Genomic DNA, 20,199 nt, shown 5'->3' with positions numbered 1-20,199 from the left:
ACGTTTGCAAGACAAGAACAGTCTGCACGAACAGTTCGACGACGTTTGCAGCAGCACGGACTATCAGCTCGGAGACCATGGCTGCGATTACCCTTGACGCTGCATCACAGACTACGATGGTGTACTCAACGACGAACCTGGGTGCACGAATGGCAAAACGTCATTTTTTCGGATGAATGCAGGTTCTGTTTACAGGATCATGATGGTCGCACCTAAGACTGATGACCTCAGAAATTAAGTCCCATAGTGCTCAGAGCCATTTGATCCATTTTGAACTAACTCCTATACCAACTCCCCTTCATCAAAATAATATCGCAGTTTTAAAACTAATTATTAAATTCATTGATAAATGCAATCTTAATCTGTAAATCGCCAAAATATTGAGAAATGGCTATATATGATCTTAAGGCCAAAAGCGAAAATTGGTAAATAATAAATAAAAACTATGCTCACTCCATAGCAATTCCTACCCATGAATGGGACCAGGACCAAAGATGTTCCATGCTGCCATGCCAGAGATGATACTCTGTAGAATGCAGTGCTGGCATCAGTCGACGATATACAGAGAGTAAACAATAAATAACGTCTTGTTGCCTCCGATATTTACAAAATTCTGTGTAGCGCTTATGCCGGCAATAAGTTTGTGGTATTGTGGAGAAGAGTGAGATAAATCGTATCGGCGAGTCTGCTCATATATTCAATTTGGAAAGCGCATCGATCATAAAATTTTAGAGTGACGTCGAATGCAGTTTATACGTGGCAGTCTCTATAAAAATAGCATCGGTTGAAGCCAATGGTGGCAAAACTCTTTTAATGTTTTTGTCGGTCGTCCGAGAACGAAAGTTGCCGTAATATCCGGACAAAAGGTATCGTGCGTCATACATGTGGCGGCATGGAGCTAGTGCATCGAGTCGTCGTGTGGAGCTCTGTCGTCGTGTTGATCCGGTGCGGCCTTAACACGCCGGAGGAACTGCGGGTGGGGAGGCAAGCCATCGAAAACTGGCGCTCCACGAAGAAAGACGCCGCGTGGCCTGGTGACAGGCTGTTCGGCGGATTCGCGCCCCACATCGGCACCTACCCATTTGCCGTCTTCATCATAGGCATGGAGCCTGGCAGGACCTGGGAATGCTCGGGCAGTGTATTGGCGCCCCAGTGGATCCTAACCGCGGCGCACTGCATGGGCCTCACGCAATATTGGTATGGTGAGTACTCCTCTAGACGCACCTTTATACCCAGAAAGAATATTTGGGTCTAGTGAAGCAGGGGATACAACCCGCCGGTTTGACCGATGACGTCATACATTAGTCATAGATAGTAATGTCTTCACTTCGAGGCATAGATAATAAAACAGTTGTGTGTTCCGGATAAGCGCTATCATTGTACATTAAAATTATTTGCAATGAGATTGAGGTAATTTGGAGTATTAGTTTGTTATTGTAGCATAATTTATACTGTCTTATTTTCGTTTATAGGAATGGATTTGTCTGTTTGTGGGTATGTAATTTTAGTTACTGTCTGTCTAGGCCAGCTTCGGTTATTCCCCGATATTTCCGTGTGGTAAGTTCAGTTTTCCATTTGCTTCTTTCACTGTATTTCACTATTTTGACACATTTCACTTTCTTAGTCCACCAATATGTATATTTTCGTGTTGTGAAGTATGTAATAGAAATTTCTCAGCTGTCGATCTTCTTCCGTTTCCCAGCACTAGTATCAGTACGACATTTTCGAATGCCAAATAAAATTTGTATCACGCCCTTCACTTCGCCTTTACACTGACACTATATATGTAATTGGCGAGCAAGATACAAATGTTGCGTATGGCTATATAGCTCAAGTAACGAATGGGATACTATTAGCGTCCGAGCAACAAGAAAACTGTACCCCATAGTGAAGTACGGGATACAAATTCTACATGTGTCGTCTTCTTGTCTCCGTGTAGACTCAGTTGTGGTACAGGTCGCAAATGTAACTTAGAGCCTATTTCCACCTTTTCGTTACCAGTGTACATATATAGAGGTCAACGGAAGTCTGGTATACATATATTACATACGTAGGTCCTTCTGTCATCAGTAGTACTGATATGTACGTAAGAAAGGACTGTTAGCAATAGCGGAGACGAAATAAACAACAAATCTACAATTTGTATCCCGTGTTCCACTTACGGTTTACTGAAACGGATGATACATCGTCCAAGTGAAGAACAGGACAGTAATGCTAGTGAAAACGAAGAAATCGACTTACGACAAACTCGTATTCCGTACTGTACTTAAGCAACACACTTCAAGTGAGCTTTTAATTTGTATCCGGTGTTTCATTTACGGTTTAGTGAAGCAGGGGATACATAGTTCAGGTGAACAACAGGACAGCAATGCTAGTTGAAACTAAGAAATCGGCGTACGCTGAACTTGTATCCCGTACTGCACTTGTGCAATACAGTTCTAAAGAGTTTCGAGATACAACTGACATACATGTAGCGTGATGCATTCTTTGCTAGTAATATATTTCATTCATTTCTTTCCATTGTATTTTGCGGAGAAATACTAAGATGTAAACACGCGATATCGTTAACGTGAAAATACTACTGGCCCTTATATATGTGAAGTACAGTTTTTCTCTCTTGCATTCCTTTGTTTCTGAACATTCTTCTCAGCTCTTTCATCTTTGTAATCCATGGTCTCTGTCCAATTCTGACATCATTGGTCAAAGCTGACGGGTTGTATCCCCTGCTAAAATAGACCCGAATATTTGCCTAAATTCGGTAATTTCCAAGAATGATGGCCTATCGAAGCTGGAACGCTCCAAACGATACATATCGAAGTTGCGATAGTAAATCGATTATGGAGGTCTCGTGGCGCGCGTTACGAGTATGTTTCAAGTTGTCGCTAGAGAACGACAAAAGAAAAGCGTTAGAGAAACACTGGTAAATTGAAAGGAGCCGACTTAGTCGCCGTCGGTGTTATCGTCTTGTGAGAGTCCGCTCGATGTATAAGCTGCAGGGACAACTACTTTTTTGCCATACCCGGGGTATACTCTGCCAATAGTGCGTAGGAATATCGGCAGAGTGTCGCATGCGTCGACTTTCCCCTGGAGACGTAAGTTGTGAAAGTATAGGTACTGGACGGCCTTCTCTTTTTATGGTTGACTTGAAAGACTTCCACAGGCGTTCTGGGTATGGACACTGGCGTCATCTGAAGAGACAAACTCGACAGAGTGGTTCACAAATTCGTGCTCGCACCCTTCAGCTTTGAGACTCTGGTATGACTGAAACCCGTCGGTGATGACTTCTGTTCCTGGCAGTTCGAAATGCTTTATAAGACCCACTAGAGTCCCCTTATCTCGCGACAATACCCTGACAACGAAACATTTGCATGACTCCCTTTCTATGCCACCAAAAACCCAAATATGGTCTACTTCAGTTTTAGTAGGCCGCCCTCTCTGATTCTTTCGCCTAGCAATGTGAGACTCGCCTACTTCCACTATTTTATGCAGTCCACCAATTGGCACACTGTTGTTTCTCACTACGAGGTGCATTTAAGTTCTAAGGCCTCCGATTTTTTTTCTAATTAACTACTCACCCGAAATCGATGAAACTGGCGTTACTTCTCGACGTAATCGCCCTGCAGACGTACACATTTTTCACAACTCTGACGCCACGATTCCATGGCAGCAGCGAAGGCTTCTTTAGGAGTCTGTTTTGACCACTGGAAAATCGCTGAGGCAATAGCAGCACGGCTGGTGAATGTGCGGCCACGGAGAGTGTCTTTCAAAAGTCACTAGGAGCCAGGTCAGGTGAGTAGGGAGCATGAGGAATCACTTCAAAGTTGTTATCACGAAGAAACTGTTGTGTAACGTTAGCTCGATGTGCAGGTGCGTTATCTTGGTGAAGCAGCACACACGCAGCCCTTCCTGGACGTTTTTGTAGCAGTGCAGGAAGAAATTTGTTCTTCAAAACATTTTCATAGGATGCATCTGTTACCGTAGTGCCCTTTGGAACGCAATGGGTAAGGATTACGCCCTCGCTGTGCCTGAACATGGACACCATCATTTTTTCAACACTGGCAGTTACCCGAAATTGTTTTGGTGGCGGTGAATCTGTGTGCTTCCATTGAGCTGACTGGCGCTTTGTTTCTGGATTGAAAAATGGCATCCACGTCTCATCCATTGTCACAACCGACGAAAAGAAAGTCCCATTCGTGCTGTCGTTGCGCGTCAACATTGCTTGGCAACATGCCACACGGGCAGCCATGTGGTCGTCCGTCAGCATTCGTGGCACCCACCTGGATGACACTTTTCGCATTTTCAGGTCGTCGTGCAGGATTGTGTGCACAGAACCCACAGAAATGCCAACTCTGGAGGCGATCTGTTCAACAGTCATTCGGCGATCCCCCAAAACAATTCTCTCCACTTTCTCGATCGTGTCGTCAGACCGGCTTGTGCGAGCCCGAGGTTCTTTCGGTTTGTTGTCACACGTTGTTCTGCCTTCTTTAAACTGTCACACCCACGAACGCACTTTCGACACATCCATAACTCCATCACCACATGTCTCCTTCAACTGTCGATGAATTTCAATTGGTTTCACACCACGCAAATTCAGAAAACGAATGATTGCACGCTGTTCAAGTAAGGAAAACGTCGCCATTTTAAGTATTTAAAACAGTTCTCATTCTCGCCGCTGGCGGTAAAATTCCATCTGCCGTACGGTGCTGCCATCTCTGGGACGTATTGACAATGAACGCAGCCTCATTTTAAAACAATGCGCATGTTTCTATCTCTTTCCAGTCTGGAGAAAAAAAATCGGACGTCTTAGAACTTGAATGCACCTCGTATGACGTAGCACACTTCTCGGCAAAATCAGAAGTAATCACAGACGGTATTCGCCGATAGCCCAGTTTCTGATGCTGTGGCTTGCGGAGTGTAATAACGCATCCAGCACGACACGAGAATTATGCTCGTCTCAATCGATAATTTAGAGGACTCGAACCACGTATTTTTCCTGGTGCTGGTTCGCTTTCCACAAAGCCTGCAATGAAATTGCAATGGAATCTCTGTGTCCGCACTCCTCTTACGCAGTTTCACAGACTGGGCAGCACCACAGTCAATACAGTCTCTCGTGACTTCGTCGGGCAGAAATCCATTTTTCCGGGAAAAAGTCAAACATTTGTCTACACTGCTTATGCATGGGATGAGAGTTCTCGCCGGCCGCGGTGGTCTAGCGGTTCTGGCGCTGCAGTCCGGAACCGCGGGACTGCTACGGTCGCAGGTTCGAATCCTGCCTCGGGCATGGGTGTGTGTGATGTCCTTAGGTTAGTTAGGTTTAAGTAGGTCTAAGTTCTAGGGGACTTATGACCTAAGATGTTGAGTCCCATAGTGCTCAGAGCCATTTTTTTGAGAGTTCTCCATGTGAGGCAATCCGCAGACGAAACTTGAGAAGCAGCACTCATTACACTCGCTGTGAAGGGAAAATGTCACAAACAATTATGGCCGGAACGTAATTTACTGAAACTGAAGAAACAACGAAAAACTGATACAAGTTCAAAAATGGTTCAAGTGGCTCTGAGCACTATGGGACTTAACATCTATGGTCATCAGTCCCCTAGAACTTAGAACTATTTAAACCTAACTGACCTAAGGACATCACACAACACCCAGTCATCACGAGGCAGAGAAAATCCCTGACCCCGCCGGTAATCGAACCCGGGAACCTGGGCGCGGGAAGCGAGAACGCTACCGCACGAGCACGAGCTGCGGACCGATCACAAGTAATTTATCATAACGCGCGCCACGGTACGTTCATAATCGATTTACTATCGCAACTTCGATATGTATCGCTTGGTGCGCTCCAACTTCGATAGGCAATCGTTCTTGGAAATTACCCTAAATTCTCCGAAGTGTACTGACCGCGGCACACAGCAGATCTTTCCAATATCAAGTTGGCTAACAAATTCTAATGCCAGATTCCACTCGTCGGCTTTGACCAATGACGTCATACCTCAGCCCAAGACGCGAGATAGAGGTTCTATTTTAGCGCGGAGCTAAGAAAACGAGGGAATTGTCATTACGTCTCAAACTTGAAGCCAACGTCCGCCATCTTATACAGCTCAAAACATTGATTGATCGATTAATTGATTGGTAATTTCCAAGAATGATTGCCTATCGAAGTCGCAGGGTGCAAACGATACATATCCAACGTGCGATCGTAAATCGATCACGCGACTCCGGTGGCGGGTGTTGTGATCAGTTATATGTGAGTGTCATTTTTATCTGTTTCCCGTTGTTCTCGTAGTTGCTCTAAATTACATACCTCAGCGAATTATTTGTGAGTTGCTAGGGAAAGCCAGTCGATTTATGTCGTTAGTGAATGGGATGTCTGGTGTTCTTGATATTTCTTCTGCGGATTCTCTCACATGGAAAAATCTAGTTACATGTTTATCCAGAGTAGAAAATTGTTTGACTTTTTGTCTCAAATATGGAGTACTACCAGACGAGGGAAGAGGGGACTGTGTAGACTGTGGTGGTGCAAAGTGTAAAACTTCGTAAGAACTGTTTCGATGCTGAAATACCGTTACAATTCCATTGCGGACAGCACGGAAAACGAACGAGTACCAGGACGAATACATAGTTCGACTCTTCCAAATTATCCATCCACACCACTGTCATGGACTTTCACGTGACGACAACAGCGATGACGAGTAAGGTAAGTCGTCTCCTTTGCAATTACAAATATTTTCGTAACGCTCTTCTTTTGTCGTTGCTGCACTGACAACTGTAAACATATCACAGCCGCCACCGGAGTCGCATAATCGATTTACGATCGCACGTTCGATATGTATCGTTTGCACCCCGTGACTTCGATAGGCAATCATACTTGGAAGTTACCAATTGATTTTAACAGGGGAGCTAAAACAGCTTATGTCTGACCCGCCACTGCCCGCACCGAAACTAGGTTTATTGTGCGGTATCGCTGCCTGCATATCTAGTAAAGCCAACCAGTGCCCTTAAATAGTGCAAGGAGTCCCTCTACCAGTTTTTTGTTGGACACAATTTTTTCAGGTCTAGTTCTCCCGAAGATTCTGTATATTTTATCTTTTACTCTCCAATGCCATGCATTCGAAGATTAGGTGTGATGCAGTTTCTTCACCCTCATCACAGATCCTACATTTAAGGTCCTCTTCCGTTATGCCAATTGTGTGTAGGTGTTTTTGGAAATTCCCATGGCCAGTCATCAGTCCAGTCATGAGTTTGATCTCTTTCCTCATCAATCCCAGGGTTACAGAACTTCTTTTAAAACATGGCTTGGGCATCACTACCTTCCCATGTTTTTGTTTATGGACCTTGGTCCAATATCCTACTTGCTGCTTCCTAAGCCAGTTCCGTAGTTATAATTTGATCATAAACTTGGTGATTGTCAGGACAGGTTCCGGTCCAATAGATAGAGTTGTTGCCCCCATCCTAGCCAATCTATCGGCTTGTTGATTGCCACAGATCCCTGAGTGGCCAGGGACCCACACTAGGTTCACCCTATTGCTTCCCCCTAGCTCCACCAGAGCCCTGTGGCAATCTGCAGCAATCTTAGATCTTGTTGCAGGAGCTGCCAATGATTTCAGGGCTGTCTGAATAGGTCAAAACATTAGATTCAACGCATTTATTACCTCCATGGTTCACAGCAGTGATACTTGTCCGTGATGTCACTCTGACGTGCCGTGACAAGTTGGCGATATCTGTTGACATTTTTGGTCGTATCCCAAACAGCATCTGGTGCTTTATGTGGAGACGTAGTTGTTTCACCAAAAAATTCTGGTTGCTTCGTTCACAGGTGTGCTAACCAATCCAGTCGTAATCTAATGTTTAAAGATACCACATTTCATTCGTAAGTGGAACTGTTGAAGCAATATTTTCTTTAATATACAGGGGACAGGGAAAACAATGTGAATACCTGTACTTACTTGGGAATGGTTTATTAATAATGGGCTGGACCCCCGTTTGCCCATAATACAGCTATGATTCTTCTTGGAATACTGACATACTATGATTGTATAGTCCCCAATGGAATGTTATGCCATTATTCGATCACAGCCTCTTCTGCCTCCTTTAGTGACGGTAATTTCCAAGAATGATTGCCTATCGAAGTCGCGGGGTCCAAACGATAGATATAGAACGTGCGATCGTAAGTCGATCATGCAACTATGGTGGCGGGCGTTATGAGTATGTTTACCGTGGTCAGTACAGCAGTGACAAAAGACGTGCGTTACAAAAATACTTGCAATTGCAAAGGAGACGACTTACCTTACTCGTCGTCAGTGTTGTCTTCATGTGAAAGTCCATTACGGTGGTCTGGATGGATATTTTGGGGGAGTCGAACCCTGTATTCTTCCTGATACTCGTTCGTTTTCCGCATTGTCCGCACTGAAACTGTAACAGTGTTTCAGCATCGAAACTGTTCTTACGAAGTTTTACACACTTCGCACCACCACAGTCTACACAGACCCTTCTTCCCTCATCTGGTAGTACTCCGTATTTGCGACAAAAAGTCAAAAATTTTCTACGCTGGATAAACACAGAATTAGATTTTCCCATGTGACAGAATCCACCGCAGAAACATCAAGAACACCAGACATCCCAATCACTAACAATATAAATCGTCTGGGCTTCCCTAGCAACTCACAAATACACTACTGGCCATTAAAATTGCTACACCATGAAGATGAGGTGCTACAGACGCGAAATTTAACCGACAGGAAGAAGATGCTGTGATATGTAAGTGATTAGCTTTGCAGAGCATTCACACAAGGTTGGCGCCGGTGGCGACACCTACAACGTGCTGACATGAGGAAAGTTTCCAACCGATTTCTCATACACAAACAGCAATTGACCGTCGTTGCCTGGTGAAACGTTGTTGTGATGCCTCGTGTAAGGGGAAAAAATGCGTACCATCACGTTTCCGACTCTGATAAAGGTCGGATTGTAACCTATCGCGATTGCGGTTTATCGTATCGCGACATTGCTGCTCGCGTTCGTCGAGATCCAATGACTGTTAGCAGAATATGGAATCGGTGGGTTCAGGTAGGTAATATGGAATGCCGTGCTGCATGCCAACGGCCTCGTATCACTAGCAGCAGAGATGATAGGCATCTTAACCGCATGGCTGTAACGGATTGTGCAGCCACATCTCGATCCCTGAGTCAACAGATGGGGTCGTTTGCAAGACAACAACAGTCTGCACGAACAGTTCGACGACGTTTGCAGCAGCATGGACTACCAGCTCGGAGACCATGGCTGCGGTTACCATTGACGTTGCATCACAGACAGGAGCGCCTGCGATGGTGTACTTCAACGACGAACGTGGCTGCATGAATGACAAAACGTCATTTTTTCGGATGAATTCAGGTTCTCTTTACAGCATCATGATAGTCGCATGCGTGTTTCGCAACATCGCGGCTAACGCACGTTGGAAGCATGTGTTCGTCATCGCCATACTGGCGTATCACCGGGCGTGATGATTTGGATTGCCATTGGTTACCCATCTCGGTCACCTCTTGTTCGCATTGACGGCACTTTGAACAGTGGACGTTATACTTCAGATGTGTTACGACCCGTGGCTCTACCCTTTATTCAATCCCTGCGAAACCCTACATTTCAGCAGGATAATGCACTACCGCATGTTTCAGGTCCTGTACAGGCCTTTCTGGATACAGAAAATGTTCCACTGCTGCCCTGGCCAGCACATTCTCCAGATCTCTCACCAATTGAAAAGGTCTGGTCAATGGTAGCCGTGCAACTGGCTCGTCACAATATGCCAGTCACTACTCTTGATGAACTGTGGTATCGTGTTGAAGCTGCATGGGAAGCTGTACCTGTACACGCCATCCAAGCTGTTTGACTCAGTGCCCCGGCGTATCAAGGCCGTTATTACGGCCAGAGGTGGTTGTTCGGGGTACTGATTTCTCAGGATGTATGCACCCGAATGGCGTGAAAATGTAATCACATGTGAGTTGTAGTATAATATATTTGTCCTATGAATACCCGTTTATCATCTGCATTTCTTCTTGGTGCAACAATTTTAATGGCCAGTAGTGTAATTCGCGGAGGTATGTAATTTAGAGCAACTACGGGAATAACGGGAAGCAGCTAAAAATGATCACAAATAACTGATCACAACGCCCGCCACCAGAGTTGCACGATCGATTTACGATCGCACGTTCGAGATGTATCGTTTGGACCCCGCGCCTTGACAGGCAATTATTCTTGAAAATTACCCCGCCCACAACGGTTCGATAATGTTCATGTCCGAAGACTGTGCCGGCCAGAGAAGACGCTGCAATTCAGTTGCATGCTCCTCATACCACGATTGCACTGTCCTGACTGTGTGAATGGGTGCATTATTCTCATGAATTAGGGCATCATTGTCGGGAATCAACATTTGAATCATGGGGAGCACCTGATCACTTAAAATGTTCACATAATCGTTGGCTATAACACGGCCTTTGAGAGTAGTGATGGGACCAGCGGAATACCATGATATGTGCGATTTCAGTCTTTCTCGACGTATTTCACTGTTGAATTCTTCGCTGGTTATCAGCCGAGTCGTGGCGTCGTCTTGTCGCAACGTTCCAATGGGTTTCGTACGCATCATCTGAAACGTCCCCTTTTTGAACAATTATGCACGAGACTGTGCTTAAACTGACACACAATATTTTTTTTAGCGCAACGCAATCTTTCAGAATTCCCTACAAAAGCATGGGCCCTGACTAACATTAACCTATACGTTTCACAAATCACTTACCTCACGAAAATCTTGGTTACTCGAACTACTGCAATACAGCGAGCACCACTACTGCCAGCTAAATAAAAGATTCAAACTACGGAAGGTACTAACTACTGATAGGAATAGTTAGCAAATGAAAGATATTAATAGAGAACAAACAATGTATTTACCTTAATAGTCATAATATATATAGCAGTTCATGACAAATTACAAAACTCCGCCATCTCTCTCCCCACATCCACCACTGCTGGCGGCTCACCTCCAACTGCGCAACACTACGCGCTGTTCACAGCCAGCTGCCTAACACTACAATGGCGAGTATTACAACAATGAAAAGCAGCCACAGACTGCACACAGCACAGCCAGTGATTTTCATACAGAGGTGGAGTTACCAATAAAAAAACCTAAACAGCCTACTTAAATAGCCCCCATGCTCCCCACAAAAAATTTTACAAATTGTTTTGGGCACTGGGCAATACATATTTGATAAAATTTTTCATAATTACAATAACAAGGAAATCAAATGCACACACTTATTGATACAATGTTGGTCAAAAGCTAAAATTTTCTCACAGTCCATAAAGATAGTCCTGATCATTCATCATAATAGTAATTACAGTTTTTTTTTCTTTTTACAAAGTCTCATTAGTAAAAGAAATTGCACACAGAAGTAGTGGATTTCCATGCACTCTTGAAGAAGTAGTGTTGTCCTTCCAACGGAAAGACAGTGCTGACTCTTGACATGCTGACAGGTAATGGGCCACAACAGAGCAAACCCACAGCGGAGTCAATCGAAGTTTTGAAGAATATCGTTTGGTAGGTCATCACAGAGCAGACCCACTGCAGTCCTGGTAGAGATTATGGTATTGGTGGACCACCAGAGGCGCAGACCCACTGCAGTCCTTGCATAAATAATGGTATTGATGGATCATCAAAGATGTAGACCCACTGTAGTCCTTGTAGAAATAATGGTACTGGTGGGTCATCAAAGATGCAGACCCACTGTAGTCCTTGTAGAGATAATGGTACTGGTGGGTCATCAAAGATGCAGACCCACTGTAGTCCTTGTAGAGATGGCCAGCAGCCATCTGTTGGGACTGTGTAGGTGCACAATCACAATTGAAGAGTCTTGAGGATAATATAGCAAGTCCATAACCACCACTTGTGCACTCACAAAGTTTTTGGAATTGTCCTTAGAACCAGCAATGCTGTTATCCAGTCCCTTGCTGAATTATTAACACACGTGCAAACACTAACAGTCTCTACTTCTCACAAATTGTCCATATACTATGACCAACAGAAACGTGTGCAGTGAAATGTAACTTACAAGTTAATAATATGATGAACTAGTGTCAATTACAATTTTATAACATAAGAATACAATAACAAAGGTACAAAATATATCATTAAAGAACATAACAATACAGATAACATTTGTAGTACAGGCTTTACAAAAGAATCGAAATAATATGTACATCAGTGTTACAGGAATTATGACATAAATAAATATATAAAAGATCAGAATAACTTTTGAAACATCAACTTCACACATGAGCATTAAAACAAAACAGAATAAATAATGTCTAAGCATATTTACAAGGTAAATAACATATTATTAATGCCAATTATATTTGAGGACAACAAAATTCCTCATCATAGTGAATTTAACTTAGTATTAGAAGAGAAAAAAGTTCTATGAAACAGTACACAGAGACAGGAAGAAAACAAATACACAAGGGTACACAAACACATAGGGGGATAACACAATGGAAAGGACAGGGTTCGTTTTCAGTGTAACTTTTGGTACTGCAGTATTTTGCGAACAAAACCTTTTTTGTTCTTGGAGATCTCCCTTCATTCATCATTATTCCCCAAAAGTCCTATCTGTACCTCTTTTCTGTATTCTAACCATATTTCTTTCAAAATAAATATGGCTCATTGTACAATACTCATTTATGCCCAAATCGTTTTCATATAACTTTCAAAGCATTCTTTCTCTATTCTCCATAGTTAGGTTCTTATATAGTCTACCCCCTCTTAAGCTAACTTAAATCTACTGAGCTCAGATATTAAACTAAGGGACGAGGCAATGCAGCAGCGCAAAACAATTAACACAAACAGCAATGACAAAAAAATGGAAATTTGCAAAGCAAGCTACAGTAAATCTAAATTACCAAGCAATTCACATTACAACTAATATGAGGCAATGCGCAGCAAACAAGAAAAATAAATCTGGCTTAGCAGAGTAACACAAATTCAAATTCAGCAACACTATGCCTGGCAAACAGCAGCAGAAAATGAAATACCTAAACATGACATAGCTCAAGCAGAAAAAATAGCACACTAAAGACAACAATGCAGATAAGGGAAATGTCTGTTCACATCTTAATGTCTATGTAATTAAAGTGGTGCACCACAAAAACTTATTCTATGAAATAAATTACCAAATACTTTAAAAGAAAATTATGTATGCAGTTCCTGTGAAGGGAAATGTCTTTTTGTGCTCCCTCATTTTTTTTGGAAATATATCACAAAACTATTATTTACTGGATCTGTAGACAGAAAATATTTATATTAGTACATCTATAAAATTTTATTTTAACCAATGCTGCAGTGCAGCTAGAAACTAGATATTAAACAAAATGAGTAAATAAATACATAAAGCAAGCCATATGGCACTTCTCTCAATTAGCAAGACAATAGCCGTGAAATGTTTCTCATCATTTCATTAGGCATTTTAGTAAACATCATAAATTACGAGCTCCACAATGTAATCATATGTTTTCAAGTTCGACCGTGTCGTTTTTGCGATGCTTTCTACAAAGGAACGTCAATAGCGAGGATAATGGCCTCCCTTTTTTTTTTGTTTCTACCTGTGCCTCTGAAATGGGCGGCGGCTGTCGCCCAACTGGGTGCCCACGACCCATTACGTGCAGGTGGTCACTTAACTTTCTTACCGAAATATTTACGACACCAGTTTCCGTTACAGTGACAGTCTCATATAAAAATATTTCACTGGTCAAGAATTTGGGTTACAAATCTGTAGAAACAAAATCTTGTAAATATAACAGTGTCCAAAAAATGTTCGCCGGCATTGTGATACTTTCACGCATTTACACACATTTCATAACTCTTAAAGTACGATTCTTGGTTTCCAACATCCTTTTTCACAAGTCAAGAGTCCCTAACCACTATTCATTACTCCTTACCTTATTACACATATATATATTCGTCGACACGTCAATCTTGCGACGACACTTCAATATTTCATCATAATTAATACACAGCATAATCAAATTCCTCATATAGCATCAGCTTATTGATCATAAACATACCTCAACAGCATAATACACATCGTCGTCGTAAAAATAACATCATAACACTTCAGTCAAATCTCAAAATCGTCGTAGCTTCCTCCAATAATTTCAAAACCAAAAACAATTCTCTGCTCATTTCAATAGTGTCATCTACCTCAAACGTACTTTAAAAATCATGATCCCATACCAAATACATCATTCAAAGCTCTCATAATATCACAATGGGTCCGAAAAAATATGAACAGTTCACAAAGTACAGACAAAATACAATTTCGTAAGTGTGAAGTTATCCAACGGTGTAATTGCGTAAATATGTGTCACTGATGTAGTAAAAAAAATGTTTGTTTCTCTGTTAAATAATCAGATAGCTGTGTAACTCAGTGTTAGAGAAATATGGTACCAATGTGTAAAGTTGTATAAGCAAATACCATATTAGCTAGGGCTCCTTGTGCTTGCCAAACACATGGTACACAAAGTAGGCGTGTACCCCCCTGAGGATTAATGTAATTATACCCTCAGGTGTTACAGATTACAGCAATGGAATGAAATGTATCACGGAAAACCTTCTTTGCAATTCAAAAATCTTGAAAAATAAATGGCTTAAGTACAAAATTAATCTCTCAAATGCGTGTCCTGTAGCGCTAAATGTGCGTCTTGCTGTAAGATAATTCTGTGGAAGTGTCGTAGTTATCGTCCTCCGAAAGCTAAGTTCTGCAGAAGTCAATTTACTTACCTCATGATACACAAAAGTGAAATGCTTTGCGTATAGATATCTTAGTTATTACGCTTATTGTTGTGATGAAGAAATTACTGTGCTGTAACATATTGTTGTGCTACGGAAAAGGCTGTTTCATTGTAGCTTACTACTAAAACATGTTTTACTTTCCAGAAGAATTCAGAAAAACTGTGCAGATATAAAACAGATACACCGCAAAAGCAACATTGTAAATTGTCACTCATTAGTAGCGTCGTGATAAAATCGTGTAGCTGTCACATAAACTAACCACTATGTCATCTGGTATCTCACTGAAAGTACTTTAAATCCAGAATGTATTTTCAAGTAAACCAAAATGTTGCATTAAAATCTCATTAGCAGTACCAGTATATGTCCTAAGTATGTAAGCCTGATAGTCGTTACGTAATCGTGCAGCTAACAAGCAAGAATGTACAAATACAACACTGTGTCGTCTGTTCACTATAACAATACATTCGTAATTTCTGTTTAAAAATGTTCCCTAGGTTCTAGACTGGATGTTTAACTTCAAACATTGTTGCATGTTAACAGTTTCTTAAGTCTGACAAAGCATACTAGAAATGTGAAGTGAAAAATTTTATGGCAAAGACTAAGTTAAAAAGCAGATCATCTCTCAATAAACGGTTTTACATGTGAAATGTGGTGTAAACCTTTACTCTTCCTAGTACGCAGAGTTTCAACTCCAACGCAATTATCATGTGGTATACATCAGTAAAGAATACTGGAGTTTTTCTCAAGGTTAGCGCCTATGTTATTTTTCTCTGTGCCAGCCGGCGCAAGCGGCTGCCGGCGTTGCGAGTCATTGTCTGTCTCTTTGTTGGCGCGCGTCGTTATTGGGATTAGGAGACCTAACTTCTACAAACTCGCCTTGCCGAGAGGCCCCTGCCCTGTTTGAAGCTCGCCAGCTCTGATGGAATTGAGGTCTGTCGTTTTGTCGGTAGTTTACGTAGTTTCTTGTTTGTCGGTCATGTGGTGGAGAATTTCTCCCTGAATCGTAACTGCGCGCTGAACTGTTGTGTCTGAAAGTATTCTGTCTCCCCTGATAATAATAGTTCTGGTTACCATATTGTCTGTTTCTATGATTGTTTCTGTCACATTCATTACTTCGGAAATGCGATCTTTCTCTGTAACTATTACTACTCTGCCAACGGTTGTCATACGGGTGGTGTCTGTTTTGGTCACGATTTGTGTTGTGAGAATAGCCTTGTCGCGTCCAGTTATTATCGCGGAATTGTGACGGATGTGACCTGTAATTGTTGTGTTCCTGTTTCCGCATTCCGCGATTGTCAGTGTCAATTTACAATTCTTGTAACAGTCCCTGAAAAGCTTCAATGTCGTCTTTGCAACGTCCTGCCAAAATAATATTTCTTAAATGTTCAGGCAATTTCATTAAGCAAATGCGGATGAGTTCTGAAGGGCTGTATGGGTTTGACAGGTACTGATTCTTGTGCAACATGTCTTCAAAATATTTCACAAGACTGGAGAATTCAGATTGTTCGAAATGTTTCATCATTATGATGCTATGTTTTACTCGGTCTTGTGTGGCTTGAGACCAATATGCTGAGAGGAAGGCATGGTAAAACTCTCTTTCACTGTGGCAATCGTGAATGACCGACCGCATTCTTACAGCTGGTTCATTCTCTAAGTAGCCACACATAAATTCTAATCTGTGCTCTAATGACCAGTTGGGAGGAAAACAATGAGAGAATTGATGAAGCCACGCTTGTGGATGAATGTCGTTGCCGGAATTCTTAAACGTTTTGAATTTACGTGTAGTAATGAACAGCTTACAGTCAAAATCATCATGTCGGCGAGTCGCATATCGGTCATTGTTACGTCGTTTCGGCGGTTCCATTTCAAAATTCGGTGCACCTTGCCAATTTCTTTCATAATTTCCGAAATGCGCTGTGTTATTATTTTGTGGCTGTTCCGTATTTCTATGTCCCTCTTCCCGTATTGGGGCGCGAGTGTCCTCTGAAATACGTAATTCTTGTATTACCTGTGTCAGCTGATCTTGTACTTCGCGGATTTCTCTTTGGTGTTGCGTATTAATTTGATTCTGATTTTGTTTGAATTTCCTAATTTGTTCGCACTCTTCTGTGTCATTAAAGACTACCGGTTTTGTGTCATTCAGATTATCATCTACCTTCGTAGATAAATTATTTAGCTGATCCGAAAGTTCAACTACTCTCTCTGATAATGTACTAATTTCCTCCATGTGTCTTTCTACTGTGTCCTTTAAGTTTTCCTGAGTTTTTGCAAGTTGCGTAACCGAATCGGTAGACGCAACTGAGTCAATTTTAGCTTGCAAGGTCTCATGATTTTCATGCACAATAGTTTGCAGTTCTTTTATGGCTGCTTCGTGATTCTGTAATGCATTTTCATGCCGCGAAAAAATAGGTTGAAAATGTTCACAAATTTGAGTTTTTACGTCATTACAGACTTTTTGACATTTCGATTCAATGTCATGTAACTCAGTAGTTAAATCTTCACGTGTTTGTTCAAGCTTGGTGTGAAGATTTTGTTCCATTGCGTCTAACTGTTGCTGTGTTTGTCTCTGGTGTTGTTCCATTGTGTCTAACTTTTGAAGATTTTGTTCCATTGTGTCTAACTTTTGTAGCTTTTGCTGTGTTTGTCTCTGATTTTGTTCCATTGTGTCTAACTTTTCAAGCTTTTGTCCCATTTGTTGTATTAATTGTAATAACAATGCACTGGTGTCTGAAACATGTTCCTCAGTGCTTTTCGGCAGTGAATTTGCACCGGCAACATTCACATTTTGACAAGCGGAAAATGTGTCTTGACTCATTTGAGAAAACGGTGAGGACGCAAAACCTGAATCTACAGTATTTGCAAAATTTTGTCCTGTCATTTCGGATTCCTGAGGCGAGCTGTTGCCGACCGATCGATCGATAATGCTTCCCTCTTCACTAATTGTTTCACTGTCCACGCCATTGTTTGCCGCCCGCTCCATTTCCCTATGCACAATTACCAAATTACTACTTTGAACATCAGTTAGTTCATTACTCGGTGGCGCTAACACACTGCTTTCATTTTCACTGTCATTTCTCAGTTTACTTTGGAGCCTAGTATTACGTTTTTCACACGCCATTATTGTCACAGTATTTCACATGACAACACAGAAAAGCACAATTTAAAGAGCAAAATAAGATAACACATTAACATAACACTGAAAATAATATCTAGTTAATTGCAGCTGCGAAATACTTGGTACAAATCTACATGTGTGCCACACCTGTTTTACTGTACAACAATGAAAGACTGCAACTACAAAGGAGATTCTCTCTACAATTACGCGCTAGCAATAAACAAAATCTACACTAATTACACAAACTACAAGAAAAAATCAAAAGATTCCAGTGAGGTATCCTGGCAGGGTCGCCATATGAAACGTCCCCTTTTTGAACAATTATGCACGAGACTGTGCTTAAACTGACACACAATATTTTTTTAGCGCAACGCAATCTGACTTTCAGAATTCCCTACAAAAGAATGGGCCCTGACTAACATTAACCTATACGTTTCACAAATCACTTACCTCACGAAAATCTTGGTTACTCGAACTACTGCAATACAGCGAGCACCACTACTGCCAGCTAAATAAAAGATTCAAACTACGGAAGGTACTAACTACTGATAGGAATAGTTAGCAAATGAAAGATTTTAATAGAGAACAAACAATGTATTTACCTTAATAGTCATAATATATATAGCAGTTCATGACAAATTACAAAACTCCGCCATCTCTCTCCCCACATCCACCACTGCTGGCGGCTCACCTCCAACTGCGCAACACTACGCGCTGTTCACAGCCAGCTGCCTAACACTACAATGGCGAGTATTACAACAATGAAAAGCAGCCACAGACTGCACACAGCACAGCCAGTGATTTTCATACAGAGATGGAGTTACCAATAAAAAAACCTAAACAGCCTACTTACACATCTTCTGGCGAAGTGATGGGTACGAAACTCATTGAAACGTTGCAATATGACGACGCCCCCTCTCGGCTGATAACTCGAGAAGAATTCATCAGTGCCATGATATGGTTACCCACACCATCACACTTCCATCTCCATGCTTAATCGTTGGAATCTAGCGATCAGGAGTGTTGGCTTCTTTAAGCGTTCTCCAGACGTATACCCGGCCTGGTGTCGCAAATAACGAAAACGTTGATTCGTCGGATCATATGACGTGTTTCCACCGATCAGCCGTCCAGGATTTATGCCCCCCACGCCATGTTTTACGCATCTACATCTACATCTACATACATACTTCAAAATCCACCACACGGTGCGTGGTGGAGGGTACCTCGTACCACAACTAACTGTTCCACTCCCAAACAGAACGAGAGAAAAATGACTGCCTATATGCCTCTGTACGAGCCGTAATCTCTCTTATCTTATCTTTGTGGTGTTTCCGCGAAATGTAAGTTGGCGGCAGTAAAATTGTACTGCAGTCAGTCTCAAATGCTGGTTCTCTAAATTTCCTCAGTAGCGATTCACGAAAAGAACGCCTCCTTTCCTCTAGAGACTCCCACCCGAGTTCCTGAAGCATTTCCGTAACACTCGCGCGATGATCAAACCTACCAGTAACAAATCTAGCAGCCCGCCTCTGAATTGCTTCTACGTCCTCCCTCAATCCGACCTGATAGGGAATCCAAACGCTCGAGCAGTACTCAAGAATAGGTTGTATTAGTGTTTTATAAGCGGTCTCCTTTACAGATGAACCACATCTTCCCAAAATTCTACCAATGAACCGAAGACGACTATCCGCCTTCCCCACAACTGCCATTACATGCTTGTCTCACTTCATAATGCTCTGCAATGTTACGCCCAAATATTTAATCGACGTGACTGTGTCAAACGCTACACTACTAATGGAGTATTCAAACATTACAGGATTCTTTTTCCTATTCATCTGCATTAATTTACATTTATCTATGTTTATAGTTAGCTGCCATTCTTTACACAAATCCTGTCCAAGTCATGTTGTATCCTCCTACAGTCACTCAACGACGACACCTTCCCGTACACCACAGCATCATCAGCAAACAGCCGCACATTGCTATCCACCCTATCCAAAAGATCATTTATGTAGATAGAAAATAACAGCGGACCTACCACACTTCCCTGGGGCACTCCAGATGATACCCTCACCTCCGATGAACACTCACCATCGATGACAACGTACTGGGTTCTGTTACTTAAAAAGTCTTCGAGCCACTAACATACTTGAGAAACAATCCCATACGCTCGTACCTTAGTTAGGAGTCTACAGTGGGGGCACCGAGTCAATCTCTTTCCGGAAGTCAAGGAACATGGCATCCATCTGATACCCTACATCCA

The 20,199-nt window shown here is 42.1% G+C and overlaps 1 protein-coding gene across 1 annotated transcript in view; it reads left to right on the top strand.

The window, feature by feature from the left end:
* Positions 1-892: 892 nt before the first annotated feature.
* The window catches only part of LOC126209855 (serine protease 44-like), a 122,754-nt gene continuing 103,447 nt past the window's right edge, over positions 893-20,199 (top strand). Inside the window, exon 1 of the mRNA XM_049938982.1 lies at positions 893-1,197. Within this exon, the coding sequence (XP_049794939.1) occupies positions 893-1,197 (305 nt within the window). The remainder of the gene's footprint in view (positions 1,198-20,199) is intronic.

This window comes from Schistocerca nitens, chromosome 10 (assembly GCF_023898315.1).
Source record: "Schistocerca nitens isolate TAMUIC-IGC-003100 chromosome 10, iqSchNite1.1, whole genome shotgun sequence".
Taxonomy (NCBI): domain Eukaryota; kingdom Metazoa; phylum Arthropoda; class Insecta; order Orthoptera; family Acrididae; genus Schistocerca; species Schistocerca nitens.
Note: the sequence above shows the minus strand (reverse complement) of the source record. Positions and strands in the feature narration are given on the sequence as shown.